General features: G+C 50.8%; 1 protein-coding gene across 1 annotated transcript in view; it reads left to right on the forward strand.

The window, feature by feature from the left end:
* kcnh8 (potassium voltage-gated channel, subfamily H (eag-related), member 8) overlaps positions 1 to 1,821 on the forward strand; it is a 545,374-nt gene extending 543,553 nt beyond the window's left edge. The window contains exon 16 of the mRNA XM_038797843.1: positions 57 to 1,821. Within this exon, the coding sequence (XP_038653771.1) occupies positions 57 to 761 (705 nt within the window). The 3' untranslated portion in view covers positions 762 to 1,821. The remainder of the gene's footprint in view (positions 1 to 56) is intronic.
* The last annotated feature ends 21,311 nt before the right edge of the window (positions 1,822 to 23,132 follow it).

The following is a 23,132-nucleotide window of genomic DNA, read 5'->3' on the forward strand; positions in this document are numbered from 1 at the left end:
AGTTTGATTGGCACAATGTCAACAAAATTAGTAACAAAATACTTTCTTTTAAACAGATGGGTAATCTAACTCAAGAAGTGTCTCAATTGGGCAAAGACCTACACAATGTAATGCATCTTTTGGAAAACCTTTTGACAGCGCAGAAAAACACACCATTCTGGCCTGTTCATGGTGCTCACATGGCCCCTTCAGTGGACAACTCGAAACCAAGAATGGCTTGGCCATCACATCAGCCTTGTTTTCACATGCAGGGAGGGACAGCCTCTTGCACGACAACAAAGCCATCGCAAAACTCAACAGCGGGGGGAATGTGGCCTTTGGATCCAGGTGTTCAATATGGTAACCCTCAAGGTATTGGAGTGATTTCACAAAGGCCAATGGATAGTGATCATTACCATGCCGTGTCCACGCCAGTCCATTCTCAGCATTCTCAGTCTCCTCGAGGTGATGGCTTGCCACTTGTTAGGTGCGTGTCTTCGCATTCTGACACCACATTAACTCTTCAGTCCATGTCAGTAACCCTTTCATCTTCAGCAAGTTCATCGCCGGAGCGGTCCAACCCACCGGTGTTTCCCTGCAAATCCGAGGAGAGTAGCAGCTCCAACCTGGGCCTAGTCAGCTCGTCGGACCTTGGAAATTCGCCAGATTCCTGGGAACTGGAAGGGATGTCAGGCATCTCTTTATCAAACATGGCGGCTTCATCTGTCGAGGTTGTGACAGGTACAGGGAAATTCAAGAACGACGCTGCCATTAACTTGTAGTGATAATGATGAATTAATAACGAAAGACTGAGAAGCATGGCGCGTAGCTGTCAGTCCTAAATATATTAATGTTGCGTAAGTGCAATATTCCTCTGAATTCCACTGATTTTGCAGAGGTAAGAGTCGTAGAAAATTACTTCAGGGGACCACTGGCAATTGAACTTTATTTGAAATAAAGTGGTAAAAATAAAACAGATTAATCTTCAGTGGAGAAAGAGTCATAGAACAGTTTTCAGGAGCATGCTTACGAATCTATAACTATTTAAGCACAAAACTAGTTTGCTTGTCTGGCCTGCAAACTCCCAGGGCGGTCCCAAGACCCTTGCAGTCTCAGGACAACTGGAAATCAAGGGCAACATAATTAAAATGGCTTTTTGTCGCAGAGGTCATTCTTCCCAAAAGCAAACATTTTTTGTTCAGTCTCTGCTGAAATATCCCAGATGAGTATGAATTGGGCAGTTTTCTCTGAGTGGTCGGGATGTCCTGCTGAGTCGGTTCTCTTCACTGACAAGGCACAGGGACAATTATCGCTGCATGCTGTCTCCTAGACAATCAGTCAACTACAGCTGGTAGCAGAAGGTTAGTTGCTGCACATTGTATCATGTCAATCAATTTGTTCAATTATTTATCAGAAATGACTATTTTTATACATTTGGTATGGAAACTGTATTTAAGTCACATGTTTATAATGAAACCTTTTTGTGGCAAAGCTTGAAAGAAAAACTCAAATGCATTACAAAAATCCTATTTATGATGTTAGTTCAGAAATAATTGGAAAAAAGGTTATCCAAGGCACTGTGGTTAAAAAGGTATGTAAAGAATTAGATTACTTAGAATCGGTTGCATGCTACCTATGAATGTACCTGCAGTGATTCAATTATAACAACTAAAAGTAATAGAGAATGATACTTATTTATTGCTTATATTTCAATAGGGAATGTCAAAAAATCATGGGTAATCCCACAAATAGGTACAAATATAGAAAAGCTCACTAACATTAAAAAGTACTTCATGTTCTTTTGGATTCTTACCATTTAATAAAAAGAACTTGATAACTTTGTATGAAGTGTTTTCTAGTTGGTTTTTGTTTTGTATAGATTCTGCTCCCAGTGCAAATTAGTTTTGATATGCTCAAAAGTAATACCTCAGTAGGTTTTTTTAACAGCATTTCGAAATCCCATTCAGAGCGATGAGTAGAAATCTTAGCCTCTTTCACTGTCTCTGATTGTTACCAACAATTCCCAGTGTGGGCTGTTAGACATCTCTGTGCCACAGAGTTCCTGTGCAGGCAAAGTGCAAAGAAACAAGTCTCAGACCACCAACTCCAGTCAACCGAAAATAAGGCTGACAAATTTGATGATCCCTTGAAGTGGATGTGCAGGAATCAGGCTGGTACTACATGCGAACTTGGTGCTGACATCATATTATCACGTGTCAGGGGAGTAACTAGTGCTACCCACTCCGAATGTTGACTAAGTGATTGTTTTGATTGCAGAGGGCAATGGTGTTAATTTAATCAAGCACCTCTGCCTCTACTTAAAGGGAAGATGCACTATGGTTGCAGACATCAGCAGGAAAACTCTTTAAGACACCATGTTATTTGATGCAGTTTTGAAAGCCTTGGAAAGGTAATGGACAAGAAGAAGGAGATCCTGTTTCCTCTAGCAGGCAGAAAGTCCTCCAACAACACCCAACTCGCAATGGGAAGAGATGCAGAGGTGATTAATGCTAGGAACTTAACTTCAATGGTATGGCTTCTGGAATCATAGAATTCCTACAGTGCAGAAGAAGGTGATTTGGCATATCGAGTCTGCACCAGCGTCCTGACAGAGCACTTACCTAGGCCCACTTCCTCCGCCCTATTCCCGTAACCCCACGTAACCTGCACAGCTTGCGTTTGTAGGATAAACAGGAGCACCCGGAGGAATCACACGCAGACACGAGGAGAAAGTGCAAACTCCACACAGACAGTGACCCAAGGCAGAATTGAACCTGGGTCCCTGGTGCTGTGAGGCAGCATTGCTAACCACTGTGCCACTGTGCTACCCCAAAACATACATGAACCAGGTTGGAATCAAACCTACAATCGCCTGATCCATAGTTAGACGCATTATCCATTAGCACCAATGGCCCAACACTGGCTTCAGTGCTGTAAAAATGTTTAATCCAAAAGCAAAATACCGCGGATGCTGGAAATATGAAATAAAAAAAGGAGGTGCTGTTGCTGAAGCTTCATTTTCATTTTCATTACGCTGAGCCCCACAGGAACAATGTAGTAGGCTGATGGAAGATATGTCAGCATGACAGCGGCGATCTATACAATTAAAACACAGACCAGCAGGAATTTGGGGTTATGCTTGTGAACAGAACGGGTGTTCCGCACAGCGGTCATTTAATCCGCATTTGGTCTCCCCAACATGGAGGAGACCACATTGTGAGCAATAAATACAGTGGAGTAGGTTGAAAGTAAATCTCTGCTTCACCTGTCATTGTAATTCTGCACTATTCTCCTGAAGCCCATTATAAGTAGTAGGGAGAACACTACTTTCTATTCGGTACTTCACAACCTTCAGGATTCAACACTGAGTTCAACAATTTCTGACCGTGAACACGGCCTCCATTTGTTTTCTTTACTTTCCTTGTCTCGTCTTCCTTTCAGCCAGGAGGACACTTGCTCTTGGCACACTTTTTGTCTCTTTGTTTCTTTTCATGTCCCATCCCCATCCCCTTTGCCCCTGGACTATTTTTGTCCTTCACTGCTGATCAGTTCCAGTGGGGCTCAGTGTAAGCTGCCGGAATAGCACCTTGTCTTTGGCCCTCGAGCACAAGTTTTTCTGTCAGATAGCTTTCTTCTGTTTTGTGAACTCCGATGATTCCCACATGGAAATTGAATATCATCTCAGTAATACTGCCATTGATCAAATACGTTAATTCCCAACATGTTGAGTAAGGATGGAATTCTTTCCTGTACCCTCAACTAGCTTTCTCCTGCAATACTATCTATTGAATAAAGTAACACGCCCTAATTTCTAACCAATTACCGTCACTTCATAAATAGCTCATTTTTAGGTATTGCAATTATGCTTCAAATTGGATAAATTAAGTATTGTGGAAACTTCTAGCGTTTAAAGAAACCTCTATATTCTTTGAGAATTTGACTTTACGTGATCAACGTCTTGATCCTTATAAAATATTTATTAGGTTGGGAAGCCGAAAGAGGTCACAGTCCTGGTGTTGAGATTCTATAATAGAGGCCATTGCCTTGATTCGATCCTGCTTACAAAAACACAAAGGAAGAAAGGACATTAATCAAAAAGCAGAATACTTTGTACTTTCTGAGAGAATGCAGGCTTAAAGTGGACTGACTTGGCCTTGCCTCAGCACTAGGGTGAGGGACTTGCCTGCAGAATGTGCTTCTCACTCCTGGTGAGCTGGTGGTGCACTCCTGTGTGCCACATCCTACCGTGTTGGCAGCTGCCCCTTGAACTCTTACTGTGGCCAAACCACATTATAATGCCAGGGGGCACCACCACGGCTAGAGGTTCAGCTCAATGATGCCTGAATATAAACGGGTCACACACATACATGCACACACACACATTCAGTGTTTTTCTATTGGGATATGGGGGTGAAGGAGGGAGGGATGAGGGATGAGGTGAGGGATGGGGGTTGGGGAAGAAGAACAGGGAATGGGGGTGAGGGAGGGGGTGGAGATGAAGGAGGGGGTTGTGAGTGAGGGAGAGGGTTGTTGGTGAAGAGGGGATGAGGTGAGGGAGGAGGTTGGTGGGTGAAGGAGGGGTGTGGAGGTAAGGGTTAGGCATGTGAAGGTGGGGGGTGTGGGGGTGAGGTGGGGGATGGGGGAAGGGGGATGGGACTGAGGGAGGGTGCGGGGTGAAGTATGGGGTGTGAAATAGGTGGGATGAAGGAGGGGTGGCGGGTGGGGTAAAGGCATTCAGCATCTGCAATCCTCGTTCCTGCTGCCCAAGGCTGGGATTTCCAGATGCACACCTCCAATTCCAGCCCCGCCTATGTGACAGCAGCTTGGGCTGAACCTGAACGCTGAACGCCAACCGCCACTGCACACCACAGAACCACAACTCCTATCAGACACCGTCAACTGGGTCTCCCCCTGATTCCATACTGCCGCTTCTCACCGCACAGGCACAGTGCCACAAGCCTTATGGGTAATGGAGTAATGTGATTGTGTCAGGAAAGAACTAATCCTCCTCTGTGATTCCCTCAATAAAGTGATTTAATGGAAATGTTTTAAGTGTGGTAATGAGCGGGAACTGCTGGGAGATTCCCGACGCTCGACCTGGCAAAGCCGTCACTGGTATCATAAGAACATAAGAACTAGGAGCAGGAGTAGGCCATCTGGCCCCTCGAGCCTGCTCCGCCATTCAGTTAGATCATGGCTGATCTTTTGTGGACTCAGCTCCACTTTCCGGCCCGAACACCATAACCCTTAATCCCTTTATTCTTCAAATAACTATCTATCTTTACCTTAAAAACATGTAATGAAGGAGCCTCAACTGCTTCACTGGGCAAGGAATTCCATAGATTCACAACCCTTTGGGTGAAGAAGTTCCTCCTAAACTCCGTCCTAAATCTACTTCCCCTTATTTTGAGGCTATGTCCCCTAGTTCTGCTGTCACCCACCAGTGGAAACAACCTGCGCGCATCTATCCTATCTATTCCCTTCATAATTTTAAATGTTTCTATAAGATCCCCCTCATCCTTCTAAATTCAAATGAGTACAGTCCCAGTCTACTCAACCTCTCCTCATAATCCAACCCCTTCAGCTCTGGGATTAACCTAGTGAATCTCCTCTGCACACCCTCCAGCGCCAGTATGTCCTTTCTCAAGTAAGGAGACCAAAACTGAACACAATACTCCAGGTGTGGCCTCACTAACACCTTATACAATTGCAACATAACCTCACTAGTCTTAAACTCCATCCCTCTAGCAATGAAGGACAAAATTCCATTTGCCTTCTTAATCACCTGTTGCACTTGTAAACCAACCTTCTGTGACTCATGCACTAGCACACCCAAGTCTCTCTGAACAGCGGCATGCTTTAATATTTTATCGTTTAAATAATAATCCCGTTTGCTGTTATTCCTACCAAAATGGATAACCTCACATTTGTCAACATTGTATTCCATCTGCCAGACCCGAGCCCATTCACTTAACCTATCCAAATCCCTCTGCAGGCTTCCAGTATCCTCTGCACTTTTCGCTTTACCACTCATCTTAGTGTCATCTGCAAACTTGGACACATTGCCCTTGGTCCCCAACTCCAAATCATCTATGTAACATCAATTGGTCCACTAATGAGGCTTCACAGGCTTCACGGTGCAAATGGTGGTCCCACTGGCTGATTCTCCGGGACGGCGCTCGCCAGCTCCCCGCCAAGAAGAGGAAGCAGCACTTAAACCGATCCCGCAGATTAAACCCCACACAGCCATACCACTGAGGAGACCAGCCCCACGATTCGGGGAAGCCGACTTGGCCAGATTGTTGGAAGTGGTACAGTCCCAGACGAGGGGCCCGGAGGGCCAGCCACAGGGCAGCTAGTGCCATAAGAAGATCAAGAACCTCCACCAGGCCACAACAGATGGGTTGGCACTGGCTGCGTCTGCCACCGCCCCAAATACCATGCGACTGGCACTGCCCTTGCCCAGCATCATACCATGCCCAGGCCTACCCATGCAGTGCCGCCCCTGCCTGCCCCCCCCCATCCCCCTCTCCTCCTACAATGAACAAAGCGTGCAGCCCACCATGCCCTCTCTGTGTCTCCGCAGAAGAGGTTGATCCACAAACAGACAGGTGAGGCCCAAACAGGCAGCAGGGTGCCGGACATCACAGTCCTCACCCCCTACAAGGAACGGGCCCTGGAGGTCATGGGGATGGCCAAGGACAGATCAGCCATCGACATAGAGATTAGCGTCTAATGCAGATGTGATGATCCACTGGTCGCCACGCAGATGACTTCTCGCATGTGAGTTGTCAATGCCATACAGAATGATCTGTCCCTCCCATTGACACATGCCCATTCTCCTCTAGGATCTCCACCAATGGCACCGCCCCATCCGGGATGGCTCCCCCCCCCCTCCCACCCCACCGCCAGATTTACCCGGAGTTGATGCAGTCAATAGGGTGCGGCTGTGATATTCAGAGGGGGATGTCAGCGACACTCCAGCAGGTCCATAGCCGATTGGAGAAGTCCCAGAGGCTCCGGGGGCAGAAGATAGTGCCAGCAATGCGTGGCACCAAAGCCAACACTGCTAGGGTGGCACCCGCAGCGGAGAGCCTGGTGCGCAACGTCAGCAGCATGAGTGGTTGTGTCAAAGGCATGGCTCAGTTAGTGAAAACCATGGCTGAGAATCCCAATAGCAAGACTGACTCGCTGGAGGATGTGTCCCAGTCCCAGATGGACCTTTCTGAAGTGCTGTGGAGCATGTCCCAATCACAGGCGGGCATTGCCGAGGTGCTGCGGAGCATGTCCCAGTCACTGAAGAGCATCGTTGAGGACATCAGCATCATGGTGCAGATATTGGGGAGCCACCATGGCTGGCAGAGCCAGATGACACAGGGGCAGCAGGAGCTCAATCCAGCTGCACTTCCATCCTGAGGTGATCCTCAAGGCCCTACGGGCACCAGCCGGGAGGAGGGTGCATTGGGTGCCAAACCGGAGGCACCCTATAGAGTGGCGATGGAGGCCGCCAGCTCTCTCAAGCTCCACATCCATCCCGCCCCCCCCCCCCAAATAACGGAGTCAGCCCCTGGAACAGGGTGTGCAGCCTGGGACACACCTAGATGCAGGGGTAGACCACTGAAGGCGAAGCAGGTCAAGAATCATTGAGCGGGGGAAGGGGGTGAGGGGGGAAAAAGGTGGGGAGAAGGGTTGGGAGGGGTAGGGTGGGGGGGGGGGGGGGCGGCACCATCAGGGGTGAGGGTCAGTTGGGGATAGATATGTACAGCATTAGAAAATGTTGCACCCGAGAAATATGACGCCTCTGGCGCTTTCTTCCGCGATGCAGGCCGTTCTCCAATCCACCCGGGAATGGTGGATGGTGGTCCTGGATGTCCCCCCGCCAGCACACCACGTGCCGGTGATGGGTGTGAGCGAGCACTCAGTGGACAGGCAGAAGTCAGACTATGACATAGATTGAGGAGCACCAGCTCTCAGTTCCCAACAGGTTATCATCACCAATCTGCCTTGAACAATGACCCGTTGACAGCGCCGACCCAGTCCCATCACCCTGGGATGTTGTCACACAGACCCTCAGAGGGTGGAAAAGGTTGGTGAGAAGTGGGGTTGGGGGGGAGAGGAAGGGGATGAGGGAAAGGGGAGGGGGGAGGAGATGACGGACGAAGCCACATCCTATGTGAAGCGGGTGAGGATGTGGGCCTCCTTGGCCCTCGGGGCTTGCTGGACCCTGGCCGCTGCCACCTGTCCTCCATCCTCCAGCTGGTCCTACAGGTCCTCCACAGGCTCATCCTCCAGCCCCTCCTGTTCCTCCTTCTTGTCCTCTCCTCCACCTCCAGCACATCGCCCGCTGCTGTGCCAGGTTGTGGAAGGAACAGCAGTCCACCACAAAGCAGGCAATCCTCTGGGGGAGTATTGCAGTACACCACCAGACTGGTCAAGGCATGGGAACCACATTTTGAGCAGTCAGATGCACTGCTCAATGACAGCCTGGGTAGCCGCATGGGCCTCGATGTATCGAGCCTCAATCAGTCACAGGCCTCCATATAGGCATCATCAACCGGGTTCTCAGCGCATACCCCTTATCCCCCACAAGCCAACCAGGCATCCTGCGGTGGTCTTCAAAAAGGGCGGGGTTGTCCGACTGCCCCAGGATGTAGATGTTGCGCACACCCCCTGGAAACATGCACACGTGCAGTATCTTCATGTAGAGGTCACACCACGCTGGATGTTCAGAGAGTGGAACCCCTTCCTGTTGATGTAGGGAACTCCCTGGTGAACCGGTGTGCACAAGATGACGTGCGTGCCACCTATTACCCCCTCTACCTGGGGCATCCATCGATGGTGGAGAATCCTGGTGCCCGGGCATCTTGTTGGGCTGGTCCATGTCAACGTTTATATAGTTAGAATTCACGGATGCACTTCCTGGCAATGGGCCCTGTGGTTGGTTGCTGCCCCAGTGCTTGGGTGGGTGTCTTAGCGCCTGCTGGTCCACCATGCCAGGCTCTGAACCATGTGTACCCATAACGGAGGAACCCTCGGCCCCTGCTTGTCTGTCTCACTGACCACCCACAACTTCCACTGACCGTGGTGGTCTTTGGCCATGCGGTTAAAGGTTATTATTAATTGGGAATTGGCAATCATAGTTAAGTGAGCACTTCACACCTCCCAAGTGGATTCCCGTATGTGGGTGTGCCATGCATCATGTGGGAGATATTGCCTAGCAGCCCAATTAGACAGTGATGCCTGGGCATTACCTGAGCACAGCAGGAAGCAACACCACGGATGCAGCGGCCAAAATCCAAACACCCAGGGGCTTAGCCCCAGCACCGGTGAAATTTCCTCAACCAGTGTGTGGGTGTGTGCATGTGGTGGGGATCAGCGTCCAGTCCAGGTAACATTACGTGTGGGTGTCTGGGATACAGGGTCTGGGGTCCAGTATCTAAGGGTTCCCTCGGGGGTGCGTGGACAGGGTGTGTTGGATGGCAGGGGGGATGTGGGGGTGAGGAGGAGAAATGGGAAGCAATGAGAGAATGGAGGGCTCTGGAGTGGAAGACACCGCTGGTCACCAGTCTCTCAACCTCTCCAATGCCTTACATATATTACAAAGGATGGATGATATCTTGGACCCCACGGAAGCCGCCCTCACGGTGCTACTGGCTGGCCAAACAGCCAGACGCTGGAAAAGGTGGCAGCAGCAGTGTCGAAAGAGGCTCGAGGCGGCGGACCATGTGCAGGGTACCTCCCCACACCCAAAGGACCCAGCCGCACATCAGGCCAGTGAGGGACCCAGGGTGGGTGGCTGGCGACGGCCCTAGGTGTACGGTGTCACTGGTCATTCGAATAGATGACGGACATCGTGAGCCACAGGAGGCTCCGCCTCAACAAGGAGCTGGTCTGGCACCTGTGCCATGTCCTTGCGGGCTTGGCACCACATGGAGAAGGAGGACACCCAGTCCCAGTGGCTGTCAAGGTCACCGCAGCCCTGAACCTCAGGATCATTCCAGTGTTCGAGCGGGAACTTGTGTAGAATTGATTTCATACTAGTTTGTCCCTGGTTGGCTGTGATTGCATCCCATTTGGAGGTCCTGTGCCAAGTCACAGTGTGTTTCATTGTCAATCTGCCCTTACTGGTGTGGACACAGTGGACAGGATTTTCCGACCCTGCGCTGGGTCGGAGAATTGCCAGTGGGGGGGCGGGGGGGGGGGGGGGGGGGGGGGGGGGCGCGATTAACACAACCCCGCTCCGACGATTTTCCGGTCACCGGAGAATCAACGACATTGGCGCCGGCACGGTCGGTGTGGCATCGGTTGGGGGAAGCTCAATGCGCCGCCCCCCCCGGCGATTCTCCCCGTGCTAAGGGCCGAGTGCCCACTGAGTTAGGCCAAGTCCTGCCGGCGCCGCTCTCGTACGGTCCTACCCGGCGGGACCTTGGCGTTCATGTTGCGGGGGGAGGGGGGCGGTCTAGTGGGGGAAGGGGGGTCCAACCCCGGTGGGGCCTCCACGGTGGCCTGGCCCGCGATCGGGGCCTACCGATCGGCAGGCCAGCTTATCCCAGTGGGGGCTTATGTTCCTCCGTGCCGAGCCCCTGTAGTTCTCCGCCATGTTGCGTCAGGGCCGGCACGGCACGGCGCCTGTTCTGACACCCGTATCGGCAGCTGGAGCAGCGTGAGGCTCTCCCGTGCCGTGCTGGCACCCTGTGCGGTGCAGCAACGCTGATCCTAGGGGCCAGATGACGCTGTCATAAAACGCTCCGGCGTTTACAACGGCGTCAACACTTAGCCCCAGGATCAGAGAATCCCGCCCAGTGTCATATTTTCTTATATTTTATCCACTTTTTCCCTTCGACTACCCAGCAATCTCACATGACAAACTGCAGTTGCTTTCGCCAGCCACTTCTTTTGCTCTCCCTTCCTATTAAATTTTTGACTCTTTTTCTTTCATTTGAGGGGCCGAAGGTGTTGAGGCTCCCAGGTGACTTCATGAAGAAGAGGGCAGGTCCCAGAAAATGAAGTGCCACTGACTGTAACAAACACCAGCTTAGAAACTGGTGCCTCTAATTAAGAGGGAGCATGAATGAAGGGTGATTCACATGGTGAATCACCAACCACAATTCTGTTGGAGCTAGGACAATGGGATAGGATATCAAAGGGCTTCAATGGCTCAGGTTACAAACGAGGCTGATATACACCCACTAAGATAAAGCTATGTGGACTGGCTAACGTTCAGGCAAACCTGTGCACAGTGGCTTCTCTAACTGTGTCAATGCTTCAGACAAAGGTTGAGGACCATTCTTTCTAATATGGAATGATGGTCAGCTTCATGAATTGGGCACGGGCACCTCACTCTATCCACGTAAACTTGCAAGTTTATTTCTCTTGGAGAGTGGCCTTTTCACCATCAGAGAGGCCCCTCCTGCTTCCTTCAGGATGACAGTATGCCTGCTCCTTGCCAATCACTCCTCCAGCGTCCTTGATGGTGCCAGACAGCAGGAACTGCCAGACTGTCCCAGCCCAACCAAGATGATGCAGTCTGTGGCCTCAAGATCAGAGGTGTCTGTGGTCAACCACCATAGCTATAGAAACTCAGCAGCCTTCCACATTGCAACCTGAGGCTCTACTCCAAAGCAGAACTAGGAAATGTAACAAGGCAGCCACTAGGTATTTTCACAAGAACAATCTTTAATTAATCCTGTTTAATAATTATACATGTATGGAATATAGGTGTTAGATGTTTTGTTTTGTTCTGGGTTTGGTATTAATATTTGTAGTCAACTCAGGTCCAGACCCATTGGGATGGTTTTAAGCCTGCGTTGGTATTACGAGAGGGGTGACGCGGACAGAAAATTCGCCGAGAATCGGAAACGCGAATCTCGCCACTGAGACTGCATTTTCCGATTTTCCAGGCCCCTCACCCGTAGCATAATTTAAAAAAATAGGTCACAGAAGACTGGAAACCTCACTTTAATACTTTATAATATCATTAGCGAGCCCTCCCGTGGGACTTCCTCCCTCAATGAATATTCACTGGTTGCCAGTGTTACGTTGTGCCGATGTGATTTACAACAGCTGTATAAAAACCAGAACCTGGAGATCTCACCTCCGAAGGGGTTATCAGAGGTGGAAACTCAGGTCGCGATTACAGGGTGCCAGTCGCAGAGGGGGCAGTGGAGAGGCCCAGATAAGTTTAACTCAGAGCCAGGTTTCAGTATCGGCATCCTAGGGGGTGGGGTCGCTCGCAGACCCTAGCGGCCCTTCATGTCTGTCAGCCTCTCGGTTTAATGGGGTCTGACATCTGTTATAGAATCCCTACAGTGCAGAAGGAGGCCATTCGGCCCATGGAACCTATACAAACCCTTCAAATGAGCAATCTACCCAGACCCACTTCCCTCCTATTTCCTTCACCTCATAACCTAAGCTGCACATACATGGACACTAAGGGACAATCATGGCCAATCCACCTGACCTGCACATTTTTGGACTGTGAGAGGAAACCACACAGACACGCTAAAGAACTCCACACAGACAGTGACCCAAACCGGAATTGAACCCGGGTTCTTGGCGCTGTGAGGCAGCAATACTAACCACTGTGCCATGGTGCCGCCCAGGGAGCACTTCCAGTGTCCTGTCTAATGGGCTTGTGGCAATATAACCGCTGGGGAATTGCCTTTTCAGAGTGGCAGCTGAAAGTTGAGTTGGAGTCCATAGGGTCAGCACAGGGGGCAACTGTGAGGTTCTTGGGTGGGACCCCATGAGAGGCCAGGCTGCATGGGCAGAGTGGAGGGTCTGACAAAGGGTGTTTTCCAGCTTCATAAGGCCTGAAGACCTTCACACAGGGGGAGGACGACTGAAGTGACAATGACCTCCCACACTCAGGCAGCACTGCGAAGCCAGAGGGCAAGAGCTGTATGGAAATTCAAGGCCACTTTTTATGGAGGCCAGGCTGTCAGGGATTCATGTCTAGGTTCTTGGCTGTTCACTGGGGGAATGAAGGTGCCCTCTAAGGATGAACTTGACACGCTAATTTCAGTCTTCAGATGCATCAGTTATGCCTTGCCTTCACATGCATCAGGGGAAGACTAATCAGCTCCCTAACCGTTTCTTGATGAGTCAATTGTGCATATACAGTCAGCAGAACAATGCATGAGTGTGTCGCTGATTGCACCCAATTCTTAACCCTTGGAAGCCTCGACACCAAGCATTAAACCCCCAGGCTCATTCTCAATGGTGAGATTCTCTGGTGTCCCCATGGTGTGTTTCTCAGCAGCAGAAGGCAGCCTGCTATTGGCTGGCAGGAGGATTTCCAATTGAATCTACACTGCCAGTGGGATAGGAAGAAACCACTGGCATGAACCGCTAGAAGATCTCATCCCACATCTACAGAACAGAGAGGTGCCACAGAAAATGATAATAATAATCTTCATTATTGTCACAGGTAGGCTTACATTGACACTGCAATGAAGTTACTGTGAAAATCCCCTAGTCGACACAGTCCGGCGCCTCTTCGGATGCACTGAGGGAAAATTCAGAATGTCCAATTGACCTAAAATCACGTCTTTCGGGACTTGTGGGGGGAATGACCAGCACCCGGAGGAAACCCATGCGGACACGGGGAGAACGTGCAGACAGTGACCCAAGCCGGGAATCGAACCTGGGTAGCACTGTGAAGCAACAGTGCTAACTACTGTGATACCGTGGCGCCCATAAAAAGAGGTGTTCAACGTGTTGCAAGGCACTATGGTGAAATCGCTCATCAGTCACCCATTTCAAGGGATGACGGGTGGTTGCATCTTATACCACTGTGAGGTTAGAATGCAGATCCATTGAATGCACTCAACTGCCCTCACCCGTCACCTTTGGGAAAGTTACACAATCTGCTGAGAATCTCAAGGGTCAAATGGTTCATTCAGGTGAAGTTGAGAAGTCAACTGCGGGGAAGTGGCTATTGTGAGACAAGGGAGGGAATGAGGCTCATTGGAAAGGCACTCACATAAGAGGATGCCCATGGATGCACGTCCCAAGTCCTGGAAGTGTTGTGGCATTGACAGGACTCCTCATTGCTTACTTTGATGTTCTCTTCCTTTCAGTTTTTGACTCTGGTGAACCATGGAGCCAGTTGAGTTCGCAATTCTTTTGATTGTGATCAATCTGCAACAGCAACGTCGACACGCTGCATGTGGCCCGGAACAGCGCCCTGCAGAGGAGGGGTTGGCCTCTGGGGCACTGTCTGTCTGGAGTTTGCACATTTTCCCCCTGTTTGCATGGGTCTCACCCCCACAACCCAAAGATGTGCAGGTTGGTGGATTGGCCACACTAAATTGCCCCGTAATTGGAATAAAAATGAATTGGGTCCTCTAAATTTATTTTAAAAGAGAAAAAAATGAATAAAACCTCCTACCTCCAGTGTCAGAGGTCCAGTGCCGGCAAAGACTGCGACCATCCCAGGGGACGGTGGACCACCTGTGCAAGGTGATTCAAGAGTTGCCACCACCTGGAGTGGGAGGTCACCCATTGCTGCCGTTTTCAATTTCAATGCCAGTGGCTCATTTCATGGCTGAAAGTATGGTTTGTGCAGCATATCGCAGTTAGCGGCACACAAGTGCATAAGGGAGGTCACATATTTATGAGGGCCCACATGTATATCTACTTGGACCAGCACCAAGTGAGCCAGAATACCAGGGCCATGGGCTTTGCCTGCAATGCTGGCATGTCCCAGGTACAGGGCGTCACCAAATGCAGCCATAAGATCATAAGAAATAGGAACAGGAGTGGGCCATTCTACTCCTCCATTCAATAGGATCATGGCTGATCGGACATTCCTCACATCCATTTTCCTGCCCTTTCCCTATAACCCTTAATGATCAAGAATCTACCTATCTCAGCCTTAAATATATTCAGGGACTCAGTCCCCACAGCTCTCTGTCACAAGGAGTTTCAAAGACTCACAATCCACTAAGAGAATACATTTCTCCTCATCTCAGTCTTAAATTGATATCCCTTTATTCTGAGACTATGTCCTCTGGCCCTAGATTCTCCATGAGGGTGACCATCTTCTCAGCATTTACCTGTCAAGCCCCTTAAGAATCTTATATGTTTCAATGAGATCACCCCTCATTCTTCTGAATTGCAATGAGTAACGTCCCAACCTGTTTGACCTTTGCTCATAAGACAATCCCTCCATAGTAGGGATCATCCTAGTGAACCTTCACTGAACCGCCTCTAATGAAATAATGGCCACGATTGAGCCACCGCATTTCGCCCAGCGCAGAGCTGGGCAAAATTGGTGAATCTAACAAGAGCCCCAAATTAGGCTCCACACCGGGCGCCCATGCCAATAGCGGCATATCTTTACCGTGTGTCGGTGTGGGAGGGGGGAAAAAATAGCAGTGCCATTCTCACACTGCACAGCGATGAAGCACCGATCATATGTGAGGATTTGCAGAGCATGACACCATGACATGACAGGGGCCAGCGTCTGCTGGTGAACAAAGTGATGTTTAATACAAGAGCTATATTACTGAGGTGACCTATTTCTACAAGTGCCTAGGTTTGCCCATGTCCACTAGACAGCCTGCTGACTTCCACCCACTGTTGCCTGGGATGACCTTGGTGGTCGTCCCGTGGGGGCCTGGACCTTGCAGATCCGGGCCTAGTTTTGGGTTGCATGCAAAGCTGCCTTCCTCTGTGCGTGGGGCTGGATGGTGTGTCGGTCACAGGGAGGGGGGTGAATGATAGGCTGGACACCCCCAGGATCTCCCGGCTGAAAGACCCTGGGCTGTGCTTCTGTCAATCTTCTACCCTTTGGCTGCCTCAGGGGCTCTGGGCTCCTCCATATGCCTGATTAGCAGGTGGAATAAATCCAGAAGCCCCACCATCGCCTGGCGCCACCACACATGGGTACCCACTAGTGCCCGCACCATGCAGTTGAAGCTCTACACCATGGAGCTCATGCCCTCAGCCATGGAGTCATAAGCTAAACTAGAGAGCGGATATCCCCCATCGTAGAGTGCACTTCCTGTCTCCACAACAGACTCCACCGTCGCAGTGTTGGTGTGTTGGAGAGATGGCACCATCTTCTCGGACAGAATGTGATGGGACTCCTCCAGTCGGTTTGCAATCCTAGGATGGATGTCGTCCCTTCCTAATGCTCATGACTCGGTCTTTCTCGCTCAGCAGCAGGGACAACCAGACCCAGGAGCAGCTCAGGGATTCAGCAGTGTCCTGGGCTCCAGAATCCCTCTGAGTGCCGGGGCCCTGGGATGTTCCTTCCTCCACCTGTTGTGGATCTTCAGTTTTGAGGTGCTCACAGTGAGTGACCCAGCAGCCCGACTACTAGTTAATCCCACTGAGGTGTGAGTATCTGTGCTGGTGGAGGGTGCAGGTGACAGCTGAGATGCCTCCACATTGCTTGTCCCCGAGATGTCTCCCTCGGAGCTGTTCTGGTCTAAGGGCTCCGAAGGGCATGAGCATGGTCTGGCCTGGTTGACAGATTAACATGCAAGGGGACCTAGGTGGCATTAGTGCATCACAGGGGCAGACTGATGGGAGAAAGTTATCTCACTTGAAGCTTGCATCATGGCTGGATGTGTTGAGGGTTCTCAGTTTTGTCTCTTGCCCCTCTGCACAGGTGCAGTCCTGTTCCTCACCTGCCAGCTCAAGGACTCTCTCTTCCTAGGGCATGACTTCTCAGCTTGGACATGACCCCAGCAGGTGTGCCCGCTCACGCTGGTTATGCTCGCATTTCTCCTGCAATGAGTCAGATGGGGAGAGTGTAGGCGAGTGTATTGCCAGGTCAGACAGATGGTCATGAAGGCTGGTAGCTCTGGGTGTTGATTGGGAGCGGGTATGTGAGGAGCAGGTTATCTGCTTGGGGGATCATGGGGAGTGGAAGGAGAAAGGGGGGCCAGCATGACAAATCTCGAGACCCCGTGAGATGGCTGGGAAAGAAATCACCTCGGAGATGTGATGATGTGTTAAAGGTACAATTTGAGACATGATGATGCACATCCTGGCTGCACGAAGGAGGTCAATTATCTTCTTTCAGCATTGTCGCGGCCATAGCCTCCCAGGCAGGATTGTTGCCCGATCATGGGTAGAGGATGTCACACCTCTGCTCCACACCATTCAGGAGTTCGATGAGGGCTCCCTCCATGAATTGTGTCTTCTTGGCAGCCACTCTCCCTTGGAACTTGGAACACATGCTGGGGAGGCGTTTAAAAGGAGAACACCATTGATTGCAGAGATTTGTTTTCCCCGAGCATGTTGGATTTGGTTTTGTTTATTGTCAAGTGATCATTAAGTACATGAAAAGAAAAGGAAATAAAAGAAAATACAGCATAGGACAACACAACGTACACAATGTAACTACATAACACCGGCATCGGGTGAAGCACCAGGGGTGTAGTGTTAATGAGGTCAGTCCATAAGAGGGTAGTTTAGGAGTCTGGTGACAGTGGGGAAGAAGCTGTTTTTGAATCTGTTCGTGCGTGTTCTCAGATTTTTGTATCTCCTGCCCGATGGAAGAAGTTGGAAGAGTGAGTAAGCCGGGTGGGAGGGGTCTTTGATTATGCTGCCCATTTTCCTCAGGCAGCGGAAGATGTAGATGGAGTCAATGGATGGGAGGTTCGTGTGACGGACAGGGATGTGTTCATGACTCTCTGAAGTTTCTTACAGTCTTGGGCCGAGCTGTTGCCATACCAGGCTGTATTGCAGCCAGATGGGATGCTTTCTATGGTGCATCTGTACAAGTTGGTAAGAGTTAATGTGGACATATCGAATTTCCTTAGTTCCCTGAGGAAGTATAGGCGCTATTGTGTTTTCTTGGTGGTAAAGTCGACATGGGTGGACCAGGACAGATTTTTGGAGATGTGTATCCCTACGTATTTGAAACTGCTAACCATCTCCACCTCGGCCCCGTTGATGCTGACAGGTGTGTGTACAATACTTTGCTTCCTGAAGTCGATGACCAGCTCTTTAGTTTTGCTGGCATTGAAGGATAGATTGTTGTCACTGCACCACTCCACTAGGTTCTCTATCTCCCTCCTGTATTCTGACTCGTATTATTGGAGATCCAGACCACGATGGTCGTAACATCAGCAAAATCCGTCAATAAAAATCTTCAACAAAATCGTCAGAGGCAAGCTGCCACGAGTGCGGCATTAATCAAGTGGGGAAAAAACTTCTGTTAAAGATTTTGGATATTTTCGGGCAGCGCAGTGACGCAGTGGTTAGCACTGTTGCCTCGTGGCACTGAGGTCCCAGGTTAGATCCCGGCTCTGGATCACTGTCTGTGTGAAGTTTGCACATTCCCCCGTGTCTGCGTGGGTTTCGCCCCCACAACTCAAAAGATGTGCAGGTTAGGTGGAATAGCCTCGCTAAATTGCAAAAAAAAAATGAACTGGGTACTCTAAATTTATAAAAAAAATAGATGTTGAATATTCAGTAAGGTTTCTCGGGTTTCTCACCAGAACCGACACTTTGAAAAAATACGGCAGGTTATTAGGTTGGATTGCAGTATCAAAATTGGATACTGTTAGTGAAGATGGTGGTGAAAAAGATGACAGAACTGTCGGTGTATGGTGATGGGAGGGAGGTTTCACATGAGGTGCTGTTTGAGAATCTACTATCAGGCAACTAGAGGCACTGGTGGTTAGTGCTGGTTTCTCCTCTTTGTTGCTGCATGACTTTACCACTCTGAGGAATCAAAGACTGGATTCTCCATCGGCGGGATCCTCCACTTCGCCGGCAGCGCACTCGCACTTGCGGATTTCCCGACGGCGTGGGGGTGAATGGGAAACCCCATTGACCGGCTGCATGGTCGGAGGACCCCGCTACCGGCGGGTGCACGCTGTGCCAGAAAGCGGGTGTGGCGGGAAGGAGAATCACGCCCCTGCTCTTCACACCAATTGGGCATCAGGAAATGGAAGATGAAGAGGAGAAAGAGAACATAGAATGTAAAACATGCAGTGCAGAAGGAGGCCATTCGGCCCATCGAGTCTGCACCGAGCCATTTAAGCTTTCAATTCCGCCTTATCCCCGTAACCCAATAACCCCTCCTAACCTTTTTTGGACACGAAGGACAATTTAGCATGGCCAATCCATCTAACCTGCAGCTCTTTGATCATGGATAAACATCTAATTTGACACTATTTTTCTTGGAAAAAACTATCTTCGTCTTAGCATCTTTCAGTATTCTGGGATGCATTCCATTCAGATCTAATAATTCTTCAACATTTAGCTCCAATTTTGTGATTACAGGGGGTGGGATTCTCTCAGCCCAGGCCGGGCCGGAGAATCGCCAGTACGGGACGGGCGCGAATCACACGATGCTGCCCCGACGCCGGTCCGCAGATTCTCCAGAGATTCTCCAGAGAGCGGAGAATTGCCGCCATTGGCGCTGGCGCCAGTAGAGCGATTCGCCGCCCGGGATGGGCCGAGCGGCCACGCAAAAAATCCGAGTACCACCGGCGCCGTTCACATCTGGTCTTACCCGGAGGGACCTCGGCGTGTATGCATCCAGGGCCGGCATTGTTTGTGGGGGAGGGAGGTCCGACCCCAGGGGGGGGCTCCGCTGTGGCCTGCCCGCGATCGGGGTCTGCCAATCGGTGGGCCGGCCTCTCGGGCTGGGGGCCTCTTTTGTTCCGCGCCGGCCCCGACGCAACATGGCGTAGGGCTATAGGGGCCTTCGCGGAGACGGGAGCCACTGCGCATGCGTGCATTGGCACCGGTCCCACTGCACATGCGCAGACCTGTGGTGCCCATCTGATGCTGGGATCAGCAGCTGGAGAGGCGTGGGTCGCTCCAGTGCCATGCTGGCCCCCTGTAGGGGTCAGAATCGCTGCTCCTGAGGCCATGATGATGCCGTCGAGAAACGCGACGGCGTTTACGACGGTGTCAACACTTTGCCTCAGGATCAGAGAATACCACCCCAGATCTTTTTGAATATTTATCTTCAATAACATCCATATTATATCCTTCTCAGATTATCAACTAATGCTACTTTCTAATTTCCTGTGAACTCTGAGCTTTTTACATACATGGGCGGGATTCTCCGATCAGCAATGCAGAGATCACCACGTTTGGCAATCGGCCAGACAATCCCCGTTTACACTGGAACCGCACGCCGTATGGACGGCCTCAGGATGTCAGCTGAGACCCTGTCCCGATACTCCGCCCCCAATGGGCCGAGTCCCTGATGGTGTGGGACACGTGTACTCACACCGTTCGGGGATCTCACATGGAAGCTGCGGACGAAGTTCAGAGCCGCCACAGTCGTGGGGGAGCCGTTCCGCTGGAAGGGGGGCTTCGGGGGGGTGGGGGTGGCTGGGGCACTGGTGGGGGGTGGTCCGGGGGTGGTGAGGCTGACTAAAGGGGGGCAGATTTTGGCAGGCTGGGTCCGCGCCACAGGACGCCCCAAGCGCATGTGCGGCCATAGGCCCGGCCATTCTGCGGCCCTATCCGCAGGTAAAGCCGGCTTTATGCTGCGCAGCTGCTAGGCCCCACCGGATGGAGAATCGGTGCATCGAGGGCATCGACTTTCTGATCGTAAGACCAGACGGATCCTACAGACATAGCCGCAGGATCGGAGAATCCAGCCCCAATGGATTGGATTCTTGTGGTGAATGTATTCACCTAATGCATGAGCTGTCTGTATGATACTGTAACCTATGACCTGGAAATGATGATACGAGCTACTTCCAGGTCCTGTACTGTAACCCCGGTGGGCTCCGCCTCTGGCTCCGCCCTCAACGGGGCCATGTTTGGACCGGCCACCTGTGGGTGGCACTCATCTGTACAACCGACTCTGGCTAGGCAAGTTCATGATTAATAAAGTCCAATGTTCACTCGCTCTCTCAGTCTCTTGGTAAATTGACGGTACATCAATTCGCCAATCCCCAACACCGAAACCGCGTTCAGCGACGGGGCAGAGAATCCCCGATAATGACGAAATCGGGGGCGCCGCCGCTTTCGTGATGCTCTGCCCTCTGAAAAGCGGCATAATGAACTCTAGGAGTACGGCGCACACCGTATCCACGGTCTCAGACCATTGCCTGAGGCCCAGCCTGCGATGTTCCTTGTCCGACCAGCCGAGTTCCCGACTATGTGGGAAACGTTTGGTCTCATCCATCAGGAACTCAGCGTTGGATGCTGGAAGCTCCACGTTGTCTGATTGCTAGCCCCCCCCACCCCCAGAGCAGGGAATCGGTGGCCGTTTTGCGCCAGTGTTCCTGGCATAAAACACCACCGTTTTCACACTGGCGTGGGGACTTTGTCTCCCAAATGTAGAATCCCACCCAATAAAGCTATGGGCGGGATTCTCCGTCAACTGACGCCGGAATCGGGAAACACGATTGGTCAGAGAATAATTTTTGATGCCAAAATCGTAGCTGCCAAAGGTTTCACTCCAAATCACAATTCTCCAGTGCCTCAACAGCAGTGTCAATGTTTTCAACTCTGTATGTACAGTAAACACCCTTGGCATATCATTAGTGGGCCTGACTCCCGACAGTGAAGTTCACTTGTTCTTTAAAAAATGGGGAAACCAGCGCATGGCAGCTGAAGGAGAGAGAGGGGGTACGAAAGTGTCCACAATCGCCAGAGTCGGGGGGAGCAACGGGGAGTGGCCAGGAGGTGGCTGTGGGGTCAGGGTGGACAGATATGCAACACCATTGCTGCGGCCTGCAAGACAGCCATGCAGCTGCGCACCCCACCGACAGCCCACTGTGAACTTAAGACCACAGGTTGAATGGGTGTCTCTCCAGGCCAGCCCCCTAGGTGCCCTCTGGCCCAAGCTGACCCATCAGCTGTGTGGGAGTGCTCCAGAACAACCAGTGCCATCTTGTTGGCTGGGATGGTGTGAGTGGGGAGTGAAGTGTGTATATGTGGCTGCAGCTTGTCAGCCTCCTGAGTGTCAATCCCAAATCTGGCGAATCCCGTCCTGTTTCTCATTGGGATTGATTGTGTTCCACACGGCGCTGGTGCTAATCCTTCAACAGTTGTTGAATTGGTTCAGGTGCGGCACAAGTTTTGCTGTCGTGGAAGTCCGCAAATCCTGCCCCGGAATCAATACTTAGGGCTGGATTTTCTGATCGGCAACGCCAAAAACGCGTTTGGAGATCAGCCGGAAAATCAATTTTTATGCTGGAATTGGGGGCGGTGGCGTTTTTCCAATGTTCTGCCCCTCAAAAATGGCATACTCAAGGAGTACGCCGCTGGGGCGGCCTCATGATGTCACCTGAACCCCTCCCCCAATGCTCCTCCCCCGATTCCGCCATCATACTTCATAGAACTACTTTGAACTATTTTAAGCTCAACAAATGAAACTAAATCAAACAAACTGAGGGGCAAATTAAAAGGGACACTGCTTTAAACAAAAACAAAGAGCAAATGAAATTTAAAACATCAAATCAAAAGGTGATTAAAAGGGTCAATAAAGCACCCCAGTTATCTGGGTGCCCACTGGGCATGGAAGGCCTCGATGGCGAGCATGGACACCGTATGCGCCCCTCTCCAGGGACACACGGCCATGAATGAAGCTGCGGACGAGAGGCAGACAGTTATATTGGAACAACCCCATCGGTCGCCCACTGCTTGGAACTGTTGATAGTAAGTTTTGTCAGGTCCACAAGCAGGTTCATGAGGAAGTCTTCCTCCTTCCTCGTCCCTCTCTGCACTGGGTGGCCTGTCGATTAGAAGTGTGAGCCTGAAGTGCAAACAAAACTGTAATAAAAAGATTATCCAAAATCTAAAAAGGGGGTGAAGCCTAAAAAATTTAACATAGACATGGTACATGACTCCACAAAACCACAAAATAGACTGGCATCTTGGGAATCCGTGAACGGTTGCATTCGACAGTTGTATGAGACTGCTCCGTGCAGCACCCTCCATCCCAGGTCCCTAAGATTAAGGGCACCTCCATAGAGAGTTCTCCAGTGGGGACTTCAGCCACCGGACAGCCACAAGGCATGCCGTGGGATGTCTGGGTGATAAGTGAGGGCAAGTAAGAGAAAGGAGTGCAGCAGCTGCCCGTGCTGGAAATCCCTCTGTGCAGTGCGAAAGACTAGAACCACCTAGAAGACTTGGGAATTCAACATCCATCTCTGTGCAATCACTGAGTGATTAGGCTAAATTATCTCCATTTCAGTCCATGGCTCTTGGGT

Source organism: Scyliorhinus canicula, chromosome 5 (assembly GCF_902713615.1).
Source record: "Scyliorhinus canicula chromosome 5, sScyCan1.1, whole genome shotgun sequence".
Classification (NCBI taxonomy): Eukaryota; Metazoa; Chordata; class Chondrichthyes; order Carcharhiniformes; family Scyliorhinidae; genus Scyliorhinus; species Scyliorhinus canicula.